Raw genomic sequence first — 16,543 nt, forward strand, 5'->3', positions numbered from 1 at the left:
CCTGCTAGGTATAAGCTCCAGGAGGGCAGGGCTCAAACATGCAATTGGATCTTAGTACCTATTTGTTGAATGAATGAATGAGATAAGAGGGCTGCCATAGGCATCATCATCCAGGTAAGAGAGGACGAAGGCAAACTCTGTAATCATCTTCTCAGATTCCTGCACCAGCTAGAGCTGATAGGAACCAAGCCCCTCCCCTGAGAGAACAAGGTCTTCAGGCAGCTGATCAGGAAACTTTTATTGACCAATCCCCCTGCCCCCAGTGAGCTCCCATGGGCCCTGGCAGATTGGGGTCCAAGAAGAGGCAGATTCAGTCGCTTTGTGTCTTGCCATGGACCAAGGTCTCCACCTCCTTCATAAAGCGAAGGCATAGCTCTTCTCGCCAGGGCAGAGCCACACACTGGACTGCTATGGGAAGACCCAGTGATCCAGAGATTGCCTGCAGAACAGAAATCTTCCTAAAGTCCTCGAGTTGGCTCTGCACTCCCAGGCCCCCTCAGCAGCCCTGTCCCAATCCCTGCACCTCACAGACTCTCAGCTCTGGAAAGGCCCTCAGAGGCCCCTCAAGCCATTTCCTAAGCATCCATCCAGCTAATTAGGTCTCTAGACTTTTCTTCTTTTTATCTAACTAAAGCCAAGTTTCCATCACCAAATTTATGACAGGTAGGTAGATGTAGAGACCACTTGAATTGGAATCAGGAGGACCTGAGTTTGAATCCTGCCTCACACACTTACTAACCGTATGACCCTGGGCAAGTGACAACTTCTGTTTGCCTCAGTTTCCTCAACTATAAAATGAGGATGATGATAATAACAGCACCCACTTCCCAGGGTTCTTTCAAAGATTAAATGAGGTAGTAGTTGTAATCAAATGGGGTAATTAAATGAGGTAATTAAGATTGTCCTCCTTCCCTCTTTTCCTTCCCAAATCCATAATCTCTCCTAGAAGGTGAAGAAAGGACAGAACTCTCCTTTATCTAGAAGCTGATTCTTGTATAATTAAAGGTCTATCATCTGTCTGCTGGTGGGTCGGCATAGAGTATGTCCTGGCTCAGAAACTAGGTGATTACCTTGGGACAGTCATTTTGACTCTGAGCCTTGGTTTACTCATCTCTAAAATGGGGCTGGTAATATCTGCCTAACTAATTCACAGAGCTGTTGTAAATTCTTTATCGTTATAGAAGTGGGAGGTGTTATTAGAGATATTAAGCATCATCAGCCCCAGGAAAAAAACAGCAAACCTCTGAATTTCATAATTGGACTTCAGAGTATTATAGAATATACGTGGGTGTGTGTAGACTATATATAAATATATACTACATATAGACTATATAGAGAGACTATATATAGAGAGAATTATAGTCTCTACATGTGTATATATGTATGTATGTGTGTATATATATGTGTGTGTGTGTATGTAAATATATAATTAGCTTAGCAAAGTGGTTGTTGAGCCTCAGCTCATGACTGTGAAACCCCAGACCCACTATGGAGACTCATATTCATGCTAACTTTTGGTCATAATAATATCTGTCTTTTAACCTGCCCTTTATATATGAATCTCTACTTGAGGGGAGTAATTCAGCTCTTTCTCTGGGGATGGATAGTATTTTTCCACCATAAAGCCTTCAGAATGATCTCAGATCATTGTATTGCTGGGAATAGCCAAATCATTCACAGTTGATCATTGTACAATATTGCTGCTACTGTGTACAACTTTCTCCTGGTTCTGCTCATTTCACTTTGTATCAGTTCATATAAGTCTTTCTAGGTTTTTCTGAGAGCATCTTGCTCATCATTTCTTACAGCACAATAGTATTTCACTACAATCATATACCACAATTTGTTCAGCCATTCCCCAAAGGATGAGAATCCCCTCAATTTCCAATTCTTTCCACCAGAAAAGAGCTGCTACAGATATTTTTGTACATGGCCTTTTTCCTTTTTTTTCATCTCTTTTGGGATATAGACCTACTAGTGGTACTTGCAGGTCAAAGGGTACATGGTTTTATAGGCCTTTGGACAGAGTTCCCAATTGCTCTCCAGAATGGTTGGATCACTTCACAACTCCACCAACAGTACATTATTGTCTCATTTTTCCCACATCCTTAAGGAGAATAACTCAAAGAAGCAGTCGTTAACATGCTGGGTATATGACCCTGGGTGAGCCCCTTCCTTAGTTTCCTCTTATGCAAAATGAAGGGGCTAGACTGTCTCCAAGGTCCTTCCCAGCTCCAATGTGCTTAACAGATTTCCTCCCCAAGAATTCTCAGCTCACCTCCAGGAAAGGTAACATGCTACAGTCAGACTTTCAGAGCTTCTCCTTCCCTGTGGATACAGGAGGTCTCCCTAGGAACTAGGGTCATCTTCAGGCCCTACTCTTCCTGCTTTGGACAAAAGCTTCTGGGGTGAAGCCAGAAACTCATATGTGAGCAACTTTCATTTTTGGAAGGGATTCATTTTTTTGTACTTGCATCCCCAATGCCTACAAGAACCCCATTAGGTTGCAAGCTCCTTGAGTACCATGGGCTGGTCTCCTAGGGAGAGTCCAGTCAGCTGGGGAGAGGGGAGAAGGTTCAAGCTGACCAGATAGCAAGGGCTCAGAAGGGCAGTTAACCTTTTTGAAGTTTTTGTCTATGGAGTCTCCATAGTAGCCATGGTATGAAGCCATTTCCTCTTCGTCCTGAGCTGTCACTGTCCCCACGGGCACAACACCGACTGGGAAGTTCAAGCAATTGAACAGAGCCATGTAGGAGATAGCACCTAGATCCCCAAGATGGGAGAGAATCAGGGAGGAGCCCAGATCTCCACTCTCCTGCCTCCGAACCCTCCTCTGGCCAGGTCTCTCCCACCTCTCTGAGTAGGAGCAGAACCTTCTACCTCCTGTCTCAGGGAGGCAGAAGATGGAGTTCTGGCACAAATAATCCCAAACAATAAAATCATCTCAAAGTCATTTCTACAGGACTATGTATCTTGGGCTGGATAGAGCTCTAGATGTTCTGGAATGGATTTTACTCCAAATAAATGTGCTTGGTAAAGATCTGACATGGAAGAAATGAGTCATCTCATGGTCTATGATGCTAGGAAAGTGATAATAACATCATTTAGGAAAAGAGCCCAAGTAGAATGGTGCTCCCCCCTCGATTTCTCTAAGTTTCCTGCCTCTCTGGCTTATATTCAGGGTGAGGAGAGGGAGAGTATCATTTGGTTTGGGTTTTAAAAGTTTCCTCTGATGAGAATGAGCAAAGGTGGCAATTGTGTCAAAAGATTTCAGAATGCAGGCAGAGACTTAAAACCCAGCTGTCTCAATCCCCATGTGAACAAGACTCTTCCACTTACTCCCCAACAAGATCCCCTTTGCTTATAGACCTCTGGAGAGGGCTAACATGGTGCTTCCCAAGGTTACCTTTGGACAGTTCCTCACTGAAAAGCCCTTCATGGAGCCTAAAATTTTCTCTTAGCAACTTCCTTCAATGTCTCCTAATCCACATTAGGGAGGGTAGTTTAGGATTAGATTTATGGTTAGGATTGGGTTTGGTTGGAGGCAGAGTTGGGATTCAGATTGGGGCTTGGACATGGTCTAGGTCTGAGGTTGGCTTTGGGTTGCCTTTGGGGTTAGGATTGGCTAAAGGGGGAAGGTTAGCATCACAGATACATAAGTCCAAGAAGTCTCAGCCTATCAGTTCAGAATAATATTTCCTCCACCCCTACCTCTAAGAATTCCCATTCACTGACAAATCCCAGATATGTCTCCTTTCCTTGCGTCTTGGCCAAGTGCAAGTGGACAGATCAAACTCTCAGCCTTCCTACCTGTTGCTTTGCTGGTTGTCCCTTTGTCAAAGGCAGGGCAGAGAGCTGGGTACAGCAGCACATCCAGATTCTGAGCTCTCCAATTAGACATAATCTCCTTCTGATAGTCCTGGGAATATGGGCAAGAGAGAGGCTCAGGAAAGCACTGCTTGCTGATTCAAGTCAGGCCCTAGAAGGACCTTCCCATCATGGAGATCTTGGGCCACCAGGGAGGGAGTAGGGTCTCTCAGAGGATGAAAAGATCAAGTGCCTCTGGCATGGGAAGTCTGCAGCCCAGTGGTGGGGTCCAAGCCAAGACTGGCCCTCCAGGCTCCCTCCCTTCTTGGACCAGAATATCCCAAATGGGCCTTGAGGGTTCCCCTCAAACCAGGGACTTCTCAAGGGCTGGTGACATGACTCTTGTGACTCAGAGGCATGTGTGTTTGTTGTGGGGGCTAGGGTCTTCTTCCTTCTCCTACCCCTCCCTCGAAGCCTCCCTGGGCTTTGCCCTGGTTCAGCTACCTCCACAGCTACGTGTTGCTCCCAGAGATTCCTGGGTGTCCTAGGAAAGAATAAGACCCAGGGTCTGAGATCCCATGGAACCTCTCACATCTTTCCCCTGCCCTACCAACCAAGGACAGAGGCATTCCCTGGTCCTTTGGAGAAGACCTGCCAGTTCCCCAGGGTTGGGTCTTCCCAAATTCAGACTCCTCACAGGTTTCATTCCCTCTTAAAAGGTGAAAATGATTTAGATGTCACATCCTTCCTGTCCCCTCTGAAATATCTGGGCCAACCTTGGGTGCCTTCCCTACCCCCAGGATGCCTGCCAGAGTCCCTTTGGGTCCTATCTAACCACTGTCTATGGCAACCTTAAAGAGAGTTGAGTTCCCACTGTGGACAATGTGACCATGTGATTCTCGGCAGCACAGCTATTTGCACCAATCCCCCTCCTAGAATGTGAGCCCACATACTAGGGTTACCTCTCTACCACTCTGTATGGCCCCCAAACTTTGCCCAAGGCTCCATACACAGTCTCTTTGTTAATAAATGTCTATTGAATAAACCCTAAGTACAAGTTCACCATGGACCTTCCACCCTAATCCCATTCCAAACTCAGTATTCACCCCAATTCACACACTGATCAGTATCCTAGTCCTAAACCCAACACTGTCCCCAGTTATTGTCATCTCTACCCAGGGCTCCAGGGAATACTTGATGGAGGGTGGGGAGGGCTGCACACTTACCCCACCCCTCGAAAAGCAGCAAAACTCTCTGCTTTCCGTATATCCTATGAAAGAGAAGAATCGATCATTAACCTTGATTCTGAGACCCTAGCTCCCTCTCTGAGTTTGTTCTCTCACTGACTCTCCATCTTTTCAGTGAGTCCTGTTTCCTTCACTGAACTTTCACCCCCCTCATTGCACTGCTGACCCTCTCACTGTGCTGCCACCTTCTCTGAACCCCATTCCCATTCTCAGTCTCTGTATCCTCATGCTAAGCCCTGTCTTCCTTTCTGAGCTCCCATCTCTCTGACTGAGCCTCTGTCCTCTATTCTCAATACTTACCACAGGGGTGGCTAGGTGGCGCAGTGAATAGAGCACAGGCCCTGGAGTCAGGAGGACTTGAGTTCAAATTCGACACTTACCATTTAAAAAAAACTAGTGGTGTGACCTTGGGCAAATCACTTAACCCCAACTGCCCTACCGCCCCCCCTCCAAAAAGCAAAAAAAAAAAAAAAAGAAGAAGAAGACTTACCACAGGCCTCAGGACCCAGGAGAGGAACCACTTTATGAAATCTGGGAGTCGGAGAGCAGAGATTATAGATGAAATGACAGGATCTATGATGTCCCCTTGGCTGGTCAACAGAGAGAAGGGGTCATCAGGATTTCTCCAGTGCCAGTCCTTACCCTACCCATCCTCCCACCCCCAGCCCAGTAACTGCTCCAGGACCTCCTAGCTCCCCTAACAGCCTGGAAGGGGATCCGAGGAAGCAGAAGGGTTGGCACTTAGACCCCAGGAAGGTCTTCCCATTCATGAGGATCCTCAGAGGTACAGGAAGATGTGCCCTGAGGTGGAAGCCTTGGTATCTATCTGCATATTTGCGGGTGGGGGTGGGGCCCAGATACTTGACCAAGGCCACGCAGTGGTTCTGTCTGGTTTCCTGGGCATCCCACTCCTTCCAATCTCTAGCTTTGATTTTGCCTTCTGGCTTAGTGCCAAGGGCCTGGGCTTCCCTGGAGCCCTAATTCTCCCTCCCACATGTCCCCACTATCCTGGAAATTCAACTCACAGTTCTTCCAGAAGCATTTCACCCCCATCAGCATAGAGTCCTTCCAAAAATAATTTTGTCATCATATAATCAGATCGCAAGATAGAGAAGGGAATGATCTTATTGATAAGAGAGAAGAAGGATGAGTTGGACACAGAGGCTAGAAGGTTATTCCCTAGAAGAACCCACCTTCCCCCAGGGCTTCAGTCTTGCCTTGCAGTGCCCAAGCTTCCCAACCTGGCCTTTAAGGCCCTCTTCCATCTATGTGTCTGGCCTCTTCTGCTCCTGATCCACATCCCAGATATAACCCTCAGGCCAAACCAGACAGCCCAATATCCCTTCAACAACTACTACCTCCCTCTGTCTGCCTCCATAACCCTGCCAGTCATTCCCAGTTTGGTTACAGCCTCACCTTCCCTGACCATGCAGTCTCCTCCCTGCTGCCCCAAGGGTCTGTTGTTCCCACTTGGACTCTCTACCTGGATTGCCCACTATCCTGTCTCCTCCAGTCATCTCCTGTGTGTGGGAGGGAGTGAGGAGTGTGCAAAGTATAACATGTCCCAGCCCTGAGAGCACCCCAAGGGCAGGAGCCGGAATCGCTTCTCCCTCTAGGTCCTCCTGCAGCACCCTCATGGAGGGGGACTTAGCAGGCTTGGAGCAGATGGACAGAACCGAAATGGAGGCCCAGAAAGGGCTGCGGGCCAGGCCCAGCCCATGGCCTTGAAGGGAGCCAGAGACAAGAGCTGCCAAGCTGCCTTCCCCCTGCCTGGTAGGCTAGACAAGGCTTTCTGGGTGTCTGAGTCACTGGAGAGATGGTAGGGTCATCACTTCCTGAGAGACACACCCAACCTACTTTGGGAATCAGCCCATCAGGTAAGGACTGGATGAACAGCAATCCTATCCACTGATACTTCTGAAGGCTTCCTTGTTCAAGCCTCACAACAGTCCAGGAGCAGAGGATAAGTCTCATTAACCCCACTTCACAGATGAGGAGACTGAGTTTCAGAGAAATGCAGTGATTTGCCCAGGGCCAGCCTCTCCTGACTCAGATTTCTCCTCACTCTACCATACTGCCTCTCTTGCCCAGACTGCACGTTACCTGATGTCCAGCAGCCTGGAGCTTCTTTGAGACATCTCGGATGGCCCGAACCATGCTGGGAGATGGTTGTGTATAACCATCTGTCTCCACATAACCGATTCGGAGGGGCTTCGTGCTGGAGTATACCTGGCGGAATGAAGGAAGCTAGGGGCTCCCCACATTCTCTTCTCCTACCCAAATGCTCCCCAGATTTCCTCCTCAAATCCCCCAAGTCTCTCCTCCACAGTCTCTACTATCTGTCTCCCTAGTTTTTTCCCCAGGGACTCCCCCATAACTCAATTGATCATACAGGCCCTTTCAAGGGTGATAGACAGACAGGTATTGATAGGCTGAGTAATTAATGAGAGAAGACAGAGCAATCAATGGTGATAGATAAGGAAGGACAGATGAGAAGAGACAGCAAACGTGGTGACAAATGATGGATTGATCCAGGCGGTTAGAGATGAGGCCAGGTAATTGATTCGCTGGGGACAGAGGACTAGAGATGGTCGTAGAACAAGGAACATGAACTGTTTGAGTTGGAAGAGGCCTTAGACCATCCCCATTTGATGGACCAGCACCACTTTACAGAGGATGAAGTGGAGAGCCAGAGAGGTAAAGGAACACGTCCTGAAACAAAACCGAGAACCCAGGTCTCTCTGCCCTTCTCTGTTTGGGACAAGGTCCTGGCTTGTGTCTACAGGCCAAATCCCATGGAGGCTGTCAGTCCAGGGCACTGCCTCAGGTGCCCCGTGAAGGCAGGGTCAAGGCCACAAGTGGGAATGGGGAGATTCTTCATGGGCCTGAGCAGCCAGACCCAGACAATACTTACAGCCTTTCCACGCAATCAATGTCTTGTCTATAACACCTGTAAAACTTTTCAAATCATTGGCTTCTCCCAGAGCAATCTTTTGTACACAAAGATCTGGTCATGCTCCTCCTCTGCTTAGAAACCTTTAATGTCTCTCTAATGCTTACTGAGGAAAGTCTAGTTCCCTGCAGTTGGCATTCAAGGCCTTCTATGATCTGACTTTCCAATCTTGTCACATCCCACTGCCCTCTATGTAGTCTATGCCTCAGCCAAGCTGCACAGTTCTGTCCTTCAAATAGATCCTGAATTTTCCCACCTCCTGGTATTTGCTTAGGTTGTTTGCAATGCCTATAATGCCATTCCTACCCCTTTTTGGCTCTTGAATTCATTAGTAGTCTATAAGGCCCAATTTGAATGGCACCTCCTCCAGCAAGCTCTAAATCTCCCCCAGACTTTATCCAGAACATTGCTTCTTCTCAGTGTAACATGGACTTGTCATAAGCACCTTCTAGCCCAAGGGCTCCTTGAGGGCACGGAATTATCTCATCTAAACTTGGCTTCTTCCCCCAGCCTAGCTCAAGGCTCTATACATAGTAGGTCTTCAGATGAAGGCTGAATAACTCCCAGTGTAAGATGGTCTAGGCCAGGCCAGATGCCTCTGAGGTCTTTACCCACTCTGGGAGAATGAATTTAGGAGGTGGGAAGGAAGGAAGGAAGGAAGGAAGGAAGGAAGGAAGGAAGGAAGGAAGGAAGGAAGGAAGGAAGGAAGGAAGGAAGGAAGGAAGGGAGGGAAGGAGGGAGGGAGGGAGGGAGGGAGGGAGGGAGGAAAAGAAGACAGGTAGACATTTATGATGATGACCAGGAGGTATGGAGACTTTTTTTCAAAGAGCTAGTCCTACACAACTTCCTTCCTTCCTTCCTCAGCCCAATCTGTCAAGTAGGCTTGACAGGGGAGAAGGGAGTGGGTCTTATGGAACTCTGTCCATTAGACCACTAGGGAAATTGGACCCAGGGAGATTCAGTCACTGCCTGAGCTCACAGAGATCAGCAGTAGATCCAGGAATTAAACCCTGGCCTCCTGCCCCAGCCTGGAATCATCCTTCATAGGCTGCTCCCTCCCTACCTGCATCCTCCACCCCTGCTCACCTCCTCCCTGAAGGGCATGGGTGGCACCATGGGGTCCAGTTGGAACATGTATTCAGATACCAGCAGTTTGAAGACCAGAACCAGGCTGTCCACATCTCGAGCCATGGGGCCAGCCATGGTGATTACTAGGATTGGGGAAGGGAGATGGGGAGAGAGAATGTAAATGTTCCCTAGCTCCCACCAGGAGAGGAAGCACTACATACAACAGGGGATAATGAGTCCGGACTTCCCAGGAGGCCAGAATCAGGATCCAGGGCTGGGGGTGGAGAGGTGTGACCAGTGCACAGGTCAGATCTGATTAATCAGCAGGGCAGTTTGGATGCTGAAGTGACAGGGAGAAGAGAGCTAGGGAAGGCTTACCTGACTTCTTCCCCTTTATGGCTGAGTTGATGCCATTGTAACTATAAATTGGAAGACTTAAGGTTAGTGGTGGGTGCATGGAATAGTAACCTCCGCCCCAGTCACCCTCCCCTAGAGTAACAGTTGCCCTGCTATAATGGAATCCGTCCAATATCTTCATAGCCCAGGGCATGCTCAGTAAAGCAATAAAGGTAACCAGACTGACCTCAAAATGGAATGAATTCCCCAAATATAGAGAAGGCAAGAATAGGAGTGGAGGATCAGAGGGGGGTGATCAGTTTAAGGACGGAGAATGTTTAGTCTGGAGAATAGAAACCGAGATGGCACTTTGTGGCTAAAGTTTTTGAAGGGTTGTCCTGTAGAAGAGATATGAGTTTTGTCCTGCTTGGCCCCAGGAGGCCATAAAAAGGAACAACAAAGAGGGAGGGACAGAGAAAGATGTTTAGACTCTTAGGCAATCTTTGCAATAATTAGAATTGTCCCCACAGAGAACAGGAGACTTAAGGATGCCAGTGGACTCATCCAAAAGAAGGTAATGAGTTCCTCCTCCTTGAAGGTCTTCAAGCAGAGACTGGCTAGTCACTTGTCAGAAATGACCAAGAGAAGTTTCTTGTTCAGGCTCAGAACTAGATGCCGCTGAGGTCCCTTCTAGCTCTGAGAATCAATGATTCTATGGTCTCTGACACATGACTAACCAGCCTCCACTTGAAGACTTCCCAAACAGACTGATCTGTAAAGAAGAAAAAGAGGAAAAGGAAGAGGAGGAAGAGAAAGGCTCCAAGGGTACTCTCAGGTGATAAGCAATTGAGTAAAGGTCAGAAGAAGAAACAAACAGTGATAATGGGCACTTCCCTTCTCAGAAGCAATGAGGCAGCAATTGTCAACCCAATAACAATGATAGAGAAGTCTGTTGCTATCTTGCTAGGGAACATATTTAGGCCGTGGCAGAGAATCTTGAATACTCATCAAAAGAGATATCTATTACCTACCTCTAAGGATTTATGTGGACAAAAATGACACTTCCAGGAGGAATCTAGAAAGCATTACTAAAGTTTACAAAGTCTTGGGAAAGAAACTGAAAATCTCAGGGGCATAGGAATTGTTTCCATCACTGCTTTCTTTGAAGACAAGGATTGCAGAAGAGAGACAAACTTGGGGAGTGAACAGCTAGTTAAGATGATGCCTGAAAATGGAATTTGGATTGCTGAAACATAGCTTAAAATGTAGGAATGATAGGCTCCTGGCCAGGAAGACAGGGTACCTAACAAGGACCAGAGGAATGTATTCACCTGTGGCCTTACAAGCCTAATCCGAAGAACTTTATACTAAAAAGAAAGGGATGTGGTGGAGGAAATTGCCTGCTTAACCACCAAGTTAGATACCATAAAGCAGACCTATAATGTAGAAAGAGAAGGACCCACATGTGCAAACATTTATAGCAACTCTTTTTTCATAAGATTGAAGAATTGGAAACTAAGAGGGTGTCCATCAATTGGGGGAATGACTGAACAAAACAAAAAAAAGGGGTCAGAAGCAAAACCCATTGCTTTGGATATGGATATATAAATTCATAACATCTACATCTGTAGAGAGGTAACCAGAAAGATGAACTGGAGAGCTTAGTTCAAAGAAATAAATCTGACCTTAGAGGTATCACAGAGAGTTGGTGGGATATGACCTATGATTGGAATTTTATTTTGGAAGAGTTTGCCTTATTCAAAATAAATGGTATGAATACTTTTTATTAATTATTTAATTTCCAATTAACTGGAAAAATGTCTTCGCAGAAAGTTGTTCTGACAAACATTTTATATCTAAGTTCTATAAGGAGTTGATTTAAATTTATAAGAAAAAGACCTGTTGGCCAAAATATAAATGATCAAAGAATATAAATAGACATTTTTCTTTCTTTTTTAAATGGCAATAATTTCTTTTTTTCCACTTAATAGTATTTCTTTTTTTTTTTTTTGCAATTACAAGTAAAATTCTCAACATTCACCTTTTTAAGATACTGAGTTGCAGATTTTTTTCTCTCTCCTCCCTCCTCCCCTCTACCCAAGACAGCAAGCAATCTGATGTAGGCTATACATGTGTAATCATGTTAAACATATTTCCACATTAATCATGTTGTGAAAGAAGAATCAAAACAAAAGGGAAAAACCATGAGAAATGGGGGAAAAGAGAGAATAGTATGCTTTGCTCAGCATTCAGCCACCATATTTCTTTCTCAGGCTGTGGATAGCATTTTCCATCATGAGTCTTTTGGAATTGTCTTAGATCATTGTATTGCTGAGAAGAACTAAGTCAGTCATAGTTGATCATTGCACAATGCTGCTGTTAGTGTATACAATGTTCTCCTGGTTCTGCTCACTTCACTCAGCATCAGTTCATATAAATCTTTCCAGGATTTTTCTGAAATCTATCCATTCATCATTTCTTATAGCAAAATAGTATTCCATTAAATTCATATACTACAACTTGCTCAGCCATTCCCCAATTGATGGACATCCCCTCAATTTCCAATTCTTTGCCACCATAGAAAGAGCTGCTATAAATATTTTTGTACATGTGAATCCTTTTCCATTTTTTATGATCTTTTTGGTATATAGACCTAGTAGTTGTATTGCTGGGTCAAAGGGCATGAATAGTTTTATAGCCTTTGGGGCATAGTTCCAAATTGCTCTAAATAGGAGTTTTTCTTCTTCTTCTTCTTTTTTTTTTTTTTTTTTTGCCTTTTTGGAGGGCAGTTGGGGTTAAGTAACTTGCCCAAGGTTACATGGCTAGTTTTTTTGTGTGGGTGTTAAGTGTCTGAGGCCAGAACCGAACTCAGGTTCTCCTGACTCCGGGGCTGGCGCTTTTACTCACTGCACCACCTAGCCGCCCCTAAATAGGAGTTTTTCAAAGGAAGATATTCAACTACCAGCAACCATTTTTTTAAAGTGATCCAAATCTATAACAATTAGAAGCACGCAAATCAAAGCAATTCTGAGGTTCTACCATTCTCCTAACTGATTAGCAAATGTGTCAGGGGGGAAGAAAGAAAATGACAAATGCTGGAGGAACTGTGAGGAAACAGGTATATTAATGTCCTATTTGGTGGAACTGTGAGTTGGTTCAGCCATTGTGGAAAATAATTTGTAAGTATGCCCCAAAATTTAATCAACTGTGTGTATTCTTTGATACCACTACTAGTTCTATGTCCAAAAGAACTCAAAGAAAAAGGGCCCATATGTACAAAAATATTTATGTCACCTTTCTTTTCATAGTGGCAAAGAGTTGGAAACTAAAGGGGTACCTATAATTTGGGGAATGGCTGAATAATGTGCTCTATGAATGGAATGGAATGCTAGTATATGAAATGATGGAGATTTTTAAAAAATTATTTTTGCTTTTTTGGAGGGGGGAAGGCAGAGCAATTGGGGTTAAGTGACTTGCCCAAGGTCACACAGCTAAGTGTTAAGTGTCTGAGGTTTGATTTGAACTCAGGTCCTCCCGACTCCACAGCTGGTGCTCTATTCACGGCAGCCCCAATGAAAATTTTTTTTAAAGAAACATGGGAAGCCTTGTATGAACTGAAGCCCAGTGAAGTTAACAGAAGTTAACAATTTACACAACAACATCATAGAGACAAAAATATTTGAAAGACTTAAAACTATAATAAATAAAATAACTAACCATGATTACAGATGACTCATAATGAAATATGCTGCCTACCTCCTTATAGAAAGATAATGAAGTCAGATTGCAAATTGAGAAATTTTTTTGGCCATGGTCAATATTAGGATTTGTTTGCCTGACTATACATATTTGTTGTAAGGGTTTTGTTTTGGAGATTTTTTCCCCAAAGAGGGGGAAAGCAGTAGGGAGAGAAAGTAGAATTTTGTTAATTGAAAATAAATGAGTAAAATCTTTATTAGACCTATACTCCAATGAGAAGAAAAGGATCTCAATGTAGAAGTATAGCAGTTCTTTTTTTAGTGGCAAAGAAACTAAGGGAATTTTAGCATTTGGGGAATGGATGAATAAACTATGAGCTATGAAAGTAATGGAATGCTATTGTACCAAAAGAAATGATGAAAGAGATGATTTCAGAGAAACCTGGGAAGATTTGTATGAACCAATACAGAGTGAGGTAAGCAGGAACAAGAGAACATTGTATATAATATCGAAGACATAATAAATAAAAACAACTTAAAGACCCTGATTAATGACCTGACCTACCAATATTACAGAAGACCAATAATGACCCATACTAACTTTGTCCTGACAAAGAAGTTTTCATTACTGTGGGCAATGATCTTTGGACTCAAAAGGACCAAACAACAATGCGCAATAAGGAATTGAGAAGAAATTGTTTTATACATTGTACTTTGATCTCCAGTACCTGATCTGGTGCTTGGAACTGAGGAGGAGTTTAATAAATATGTGTTGGATGACTGATCAGAAGTGAGCACTTGGCTGCCCAAGATGAGTTCAAGTCACCACTTCCAAATGAATTGGGGATACTGAAACAACCATCGTCTGTGATTGCTTGGTCACTCAGTGATCTTTGCAGCATTTTAAAGAGCAGGAAAGGCACCACAAGACTGGAGAAAAGTCAATGTTGTCCCAAGGTTCAAAAGAAGATAGGGGAAGGAGTCTTCAAACTGCAACTAGTGAATTTGGTTTGAATTCCTGGTAAAACTATAGACTATATAATTAAAGGGATGGTTATAGAATGCCAGGAAAAGGAAGTGATCACTAAAAGCCATCATGACTTCAGGAAGAACAAGTCATGCCAAATTAACCCCACTTCCTCTTTCACTGTTTTTACTATCTTTGCTGATCAAAGGGATTCAGTGGGTATGGTTTATATAAACTTAGTAAAGGCATTCTAGCAGACTTATAGACATTCATGCCATTCTTGTGGAAAAGATAGAGCAGCATGGACTAGATTCATTCAAATTGTTAGATGGATGGACCCACAGAATAGTCACAGGGAAGAAGAACGAGATTTGTTTTGTTTGGTCCCAAGATAGAAGATAGACAGAGATAGAAGCAAGGAGGGTGGTGGTGGGGAGGGAGGTGTGCAAAGAGGCTAAAATCAAGAAAAACTTCCTAATAATTTGAGCAGTCCCAAAGTTAAAGGACCTCACTGGAACTCTTCCTGCAAGGGATGAATGGCTCCCTATTAGATGTGATCTCAAGGGGATTCTTTTTTTTTTTTCCTGGTTAGGTTGGACTAGATGTTGGTCCTTTCCAACTCTGAGATTCTTGGATTCTGGATTTGGGGAATTCTGTAAACTCTTCTCTTGATTTTAAATCATACCCTCTTTCCGTTACTCAGCAATACCCTAGACAGGACCCAGTGCTGCCTTGAGTGGAAGAAGGAAGACTCATGTCCCAGCCAGAACTGTACCTGAGGCGAAAGCCAGTGAGTTTAATGCCATAAATGCCACAGAAGGCAGAGGGGATACGGATGCTCCCACCAGTGTCAGTGCCAAAGCCGAGGATGGAACCCCCCGAAGCCAGTAGTGCACCCTCTCCTCCAGAGGAACCTCCTGAGGTTTTCTTTGGGTTCTGGGGGTGTAGGGTCTCACCAAAGATAGGGTTGCTGCAATCAAAGCTGCAGAAAGAAGCAGAGAGCTGAAAGTGAATCACTGATCTGCTCTAAACTTGCCTTTCCCTCCCCACACCTGAGAATCATTGCAGAATCAGCACTATTTTGGCCTTCAAGGCTCTTTGGGGCTACTCCTGGAACTTCCCATCTCTTCCAGGGATGGAGGCTAGGCTACATAAAGGGAACCAACTTAGCTCCTCAGAGGTAGGAACCACAATAGAAAATTCCATTAAACAAATGTAACATATTACATAATGGGTCCCAGATTTTGAGAGCTGAGGGGGAAAAAAAAACAGCTTAGAAAAGAGAATATTAAAACAGTATTGAAGTAAAAGCTCCAGCCCCAGAGTCAGGAGGACCAGAGTTTGGTTCTGGCCTCAGACACTTAATACCCACATAAAAAAACTAGCCGTGTAACCTTGGGCAAGTTACTTAACCCCAATTGCCCTCCAAAAGGCAAAAATCAACAACAACAAAAAACAGTATTGAGCTTAGAACCTAAATCATTAGACCATAGTTATAGATGTAACATACAGCATGAAAATAGATTGTTGAGCAGGAAGGGACCTCAAATGCACAACAAAGCTTGCTAGCATACACAATAAAGGAACGCTGGACGAGACTATCAGCTGAAAGTGGAGAAACTGCGGAGTCCAGCCCTTTCCTTTGGCCAGTGGGGAGAAGAAGGCCCAGAGCATAGGCCTGGGACCTGTGCCTTTTGCCTCCCAGACCAGCAGCTGTCCTGCCCCCTTCTGTCTCCACCCCCACCCCCACCAGCTCCTCTCCCTCTACTGCAGACCTTAGCAGGATCTGGGGGATGTTGGTCTTGACAAAGGGCACTGCTCCTTGACTCTTCAGGACCTTCACTATGGTGGCATCTTCCTCTGCAGGCTTCCCTAGGAAATAGGCCATGCCACAGGTGGAATCATGGCCCTAAAGAGTGGAGAGGAGAGGAAACATCAATGATGTAGCTGACTTAGCCTTCAGGAGACCCAGGGGCTTCTTGTTCCCCCTCCCCCACTCTTCTGGACCCCCCCCCATGTAAATGATATGTAAATGTTCATGACAATATTCACCTCCAGCCCTCAGTCCTCTTCCTCCAGATGGCTTCAAAGGGCAGGCCCCTCCCTTCACACACACACTCACACATACACAACTAATTTATACGAACACACACATTCACACATACATACATACTTATATATTCACACACTCACACACATACACAACACGTTCACACACACAACACATTCATAAAAACTCACACACATACACACATACTCATATTCACACACACATTCACACACTCACACAACACATTCACACACACATACATTCATACACTAGCACACACATTCACACATACTCACACACCCTCTGACTCACACACACACTCTAACACACATTCTCATACTCCTACTTCAGCTCTCTGGGATCATACATTCACACACACATATACACACACTCTCACACTCCTACTTCAGCTCTCTG

General features: G+C 44.8%; 1 protein-coding gene across 7 annotated transcripts in view; it reads right to left on the reverse strand.

Moving 5' to 3' along the window:
- Nucleotides 1–220: 220 nt before the first annotated feature.
- Nucleotides 221–16,543, reverse strand: part of LOC138165386 (fatty-acid amide hydrolase 1-like) — a 44,312-nt gene continuing 27,989 nt past the window's right edge. For 6 of the 7 annotated variants that reach the window (XM_069093669.1, XM_069093670.1, XM_069093668.1 and 3 more), the window contains 12 exons: nucleotides 15,852–15,985; nucleotides 14,852–15,058; nucleotides 9,454–9,494; nucleotides 9,094–9,218; nucleotides 7,158–7,283; nucleotides 6,080–6,177; nucleotides 5,545–5,644; nucleotides 5,034–5,077; nucleotides 4,312–4,351; nucleotides 3,811–3,919; nucleotides 2,618–2,763; nucleotides 221–439 (listed from right to left, as the gene is read on the reverse strand). In XM_069093669.1, coding sequence (XP_068949770.1) covers nucleotides 311–439; nucleotides 2,618–2,763; nucleotides 3,811–3,919; nucleotides 4,312–4,351; nucleotides 5,034–5,077; nucleotides 5,545–5,644; nucleotides 6,080–6,177; nucleotides 7,158–7,283; nucleotides 9,094–9,218; nucleotides 9,454–9,494; nucleotides 14,852–15,058; nucleotides 15,852–15,985 — 1,299 coding nt within the window. In that variant the 3' untranslated portion in view covers nucleotides 221–310. Of the gene's footprint in view, nucleotides 440–2,617; nucleotides 2,764–3,810; nucleotides 3,920–4,268; nucleotides 4,352–5,033; nucleotides 5,078–5,544; nucleotides 5,645–6,079; nucleotides 6,178–7,157; nucleotides 7,284–9,093; nucleotides 9,219–9,453; nucleotides 9,495–14,851; nucleotides 15,059–15,851; nucleotides 15,986–16,543 lie in introns of those variants that run through there. The other variant, XR_011169349.1, reaches the window with a different exon arrangement.

This window comes from Petaurus breviceps, unplaced genomic scaffold, assembly GCF_028583685.1.
Source record: "Petaurus breviceps papuanus isolate PSGF00001 unplaced genomic scaffold, PetGlider_PUasm1.0 208, whole genome shotgun sequence".
Classification (NCBI taxonomy): Eukaryota; Metazoa; Chordata; class Mammalia; order Diprotodontia; family Petauridae; genus Petaurus; species Petaurus breviceps.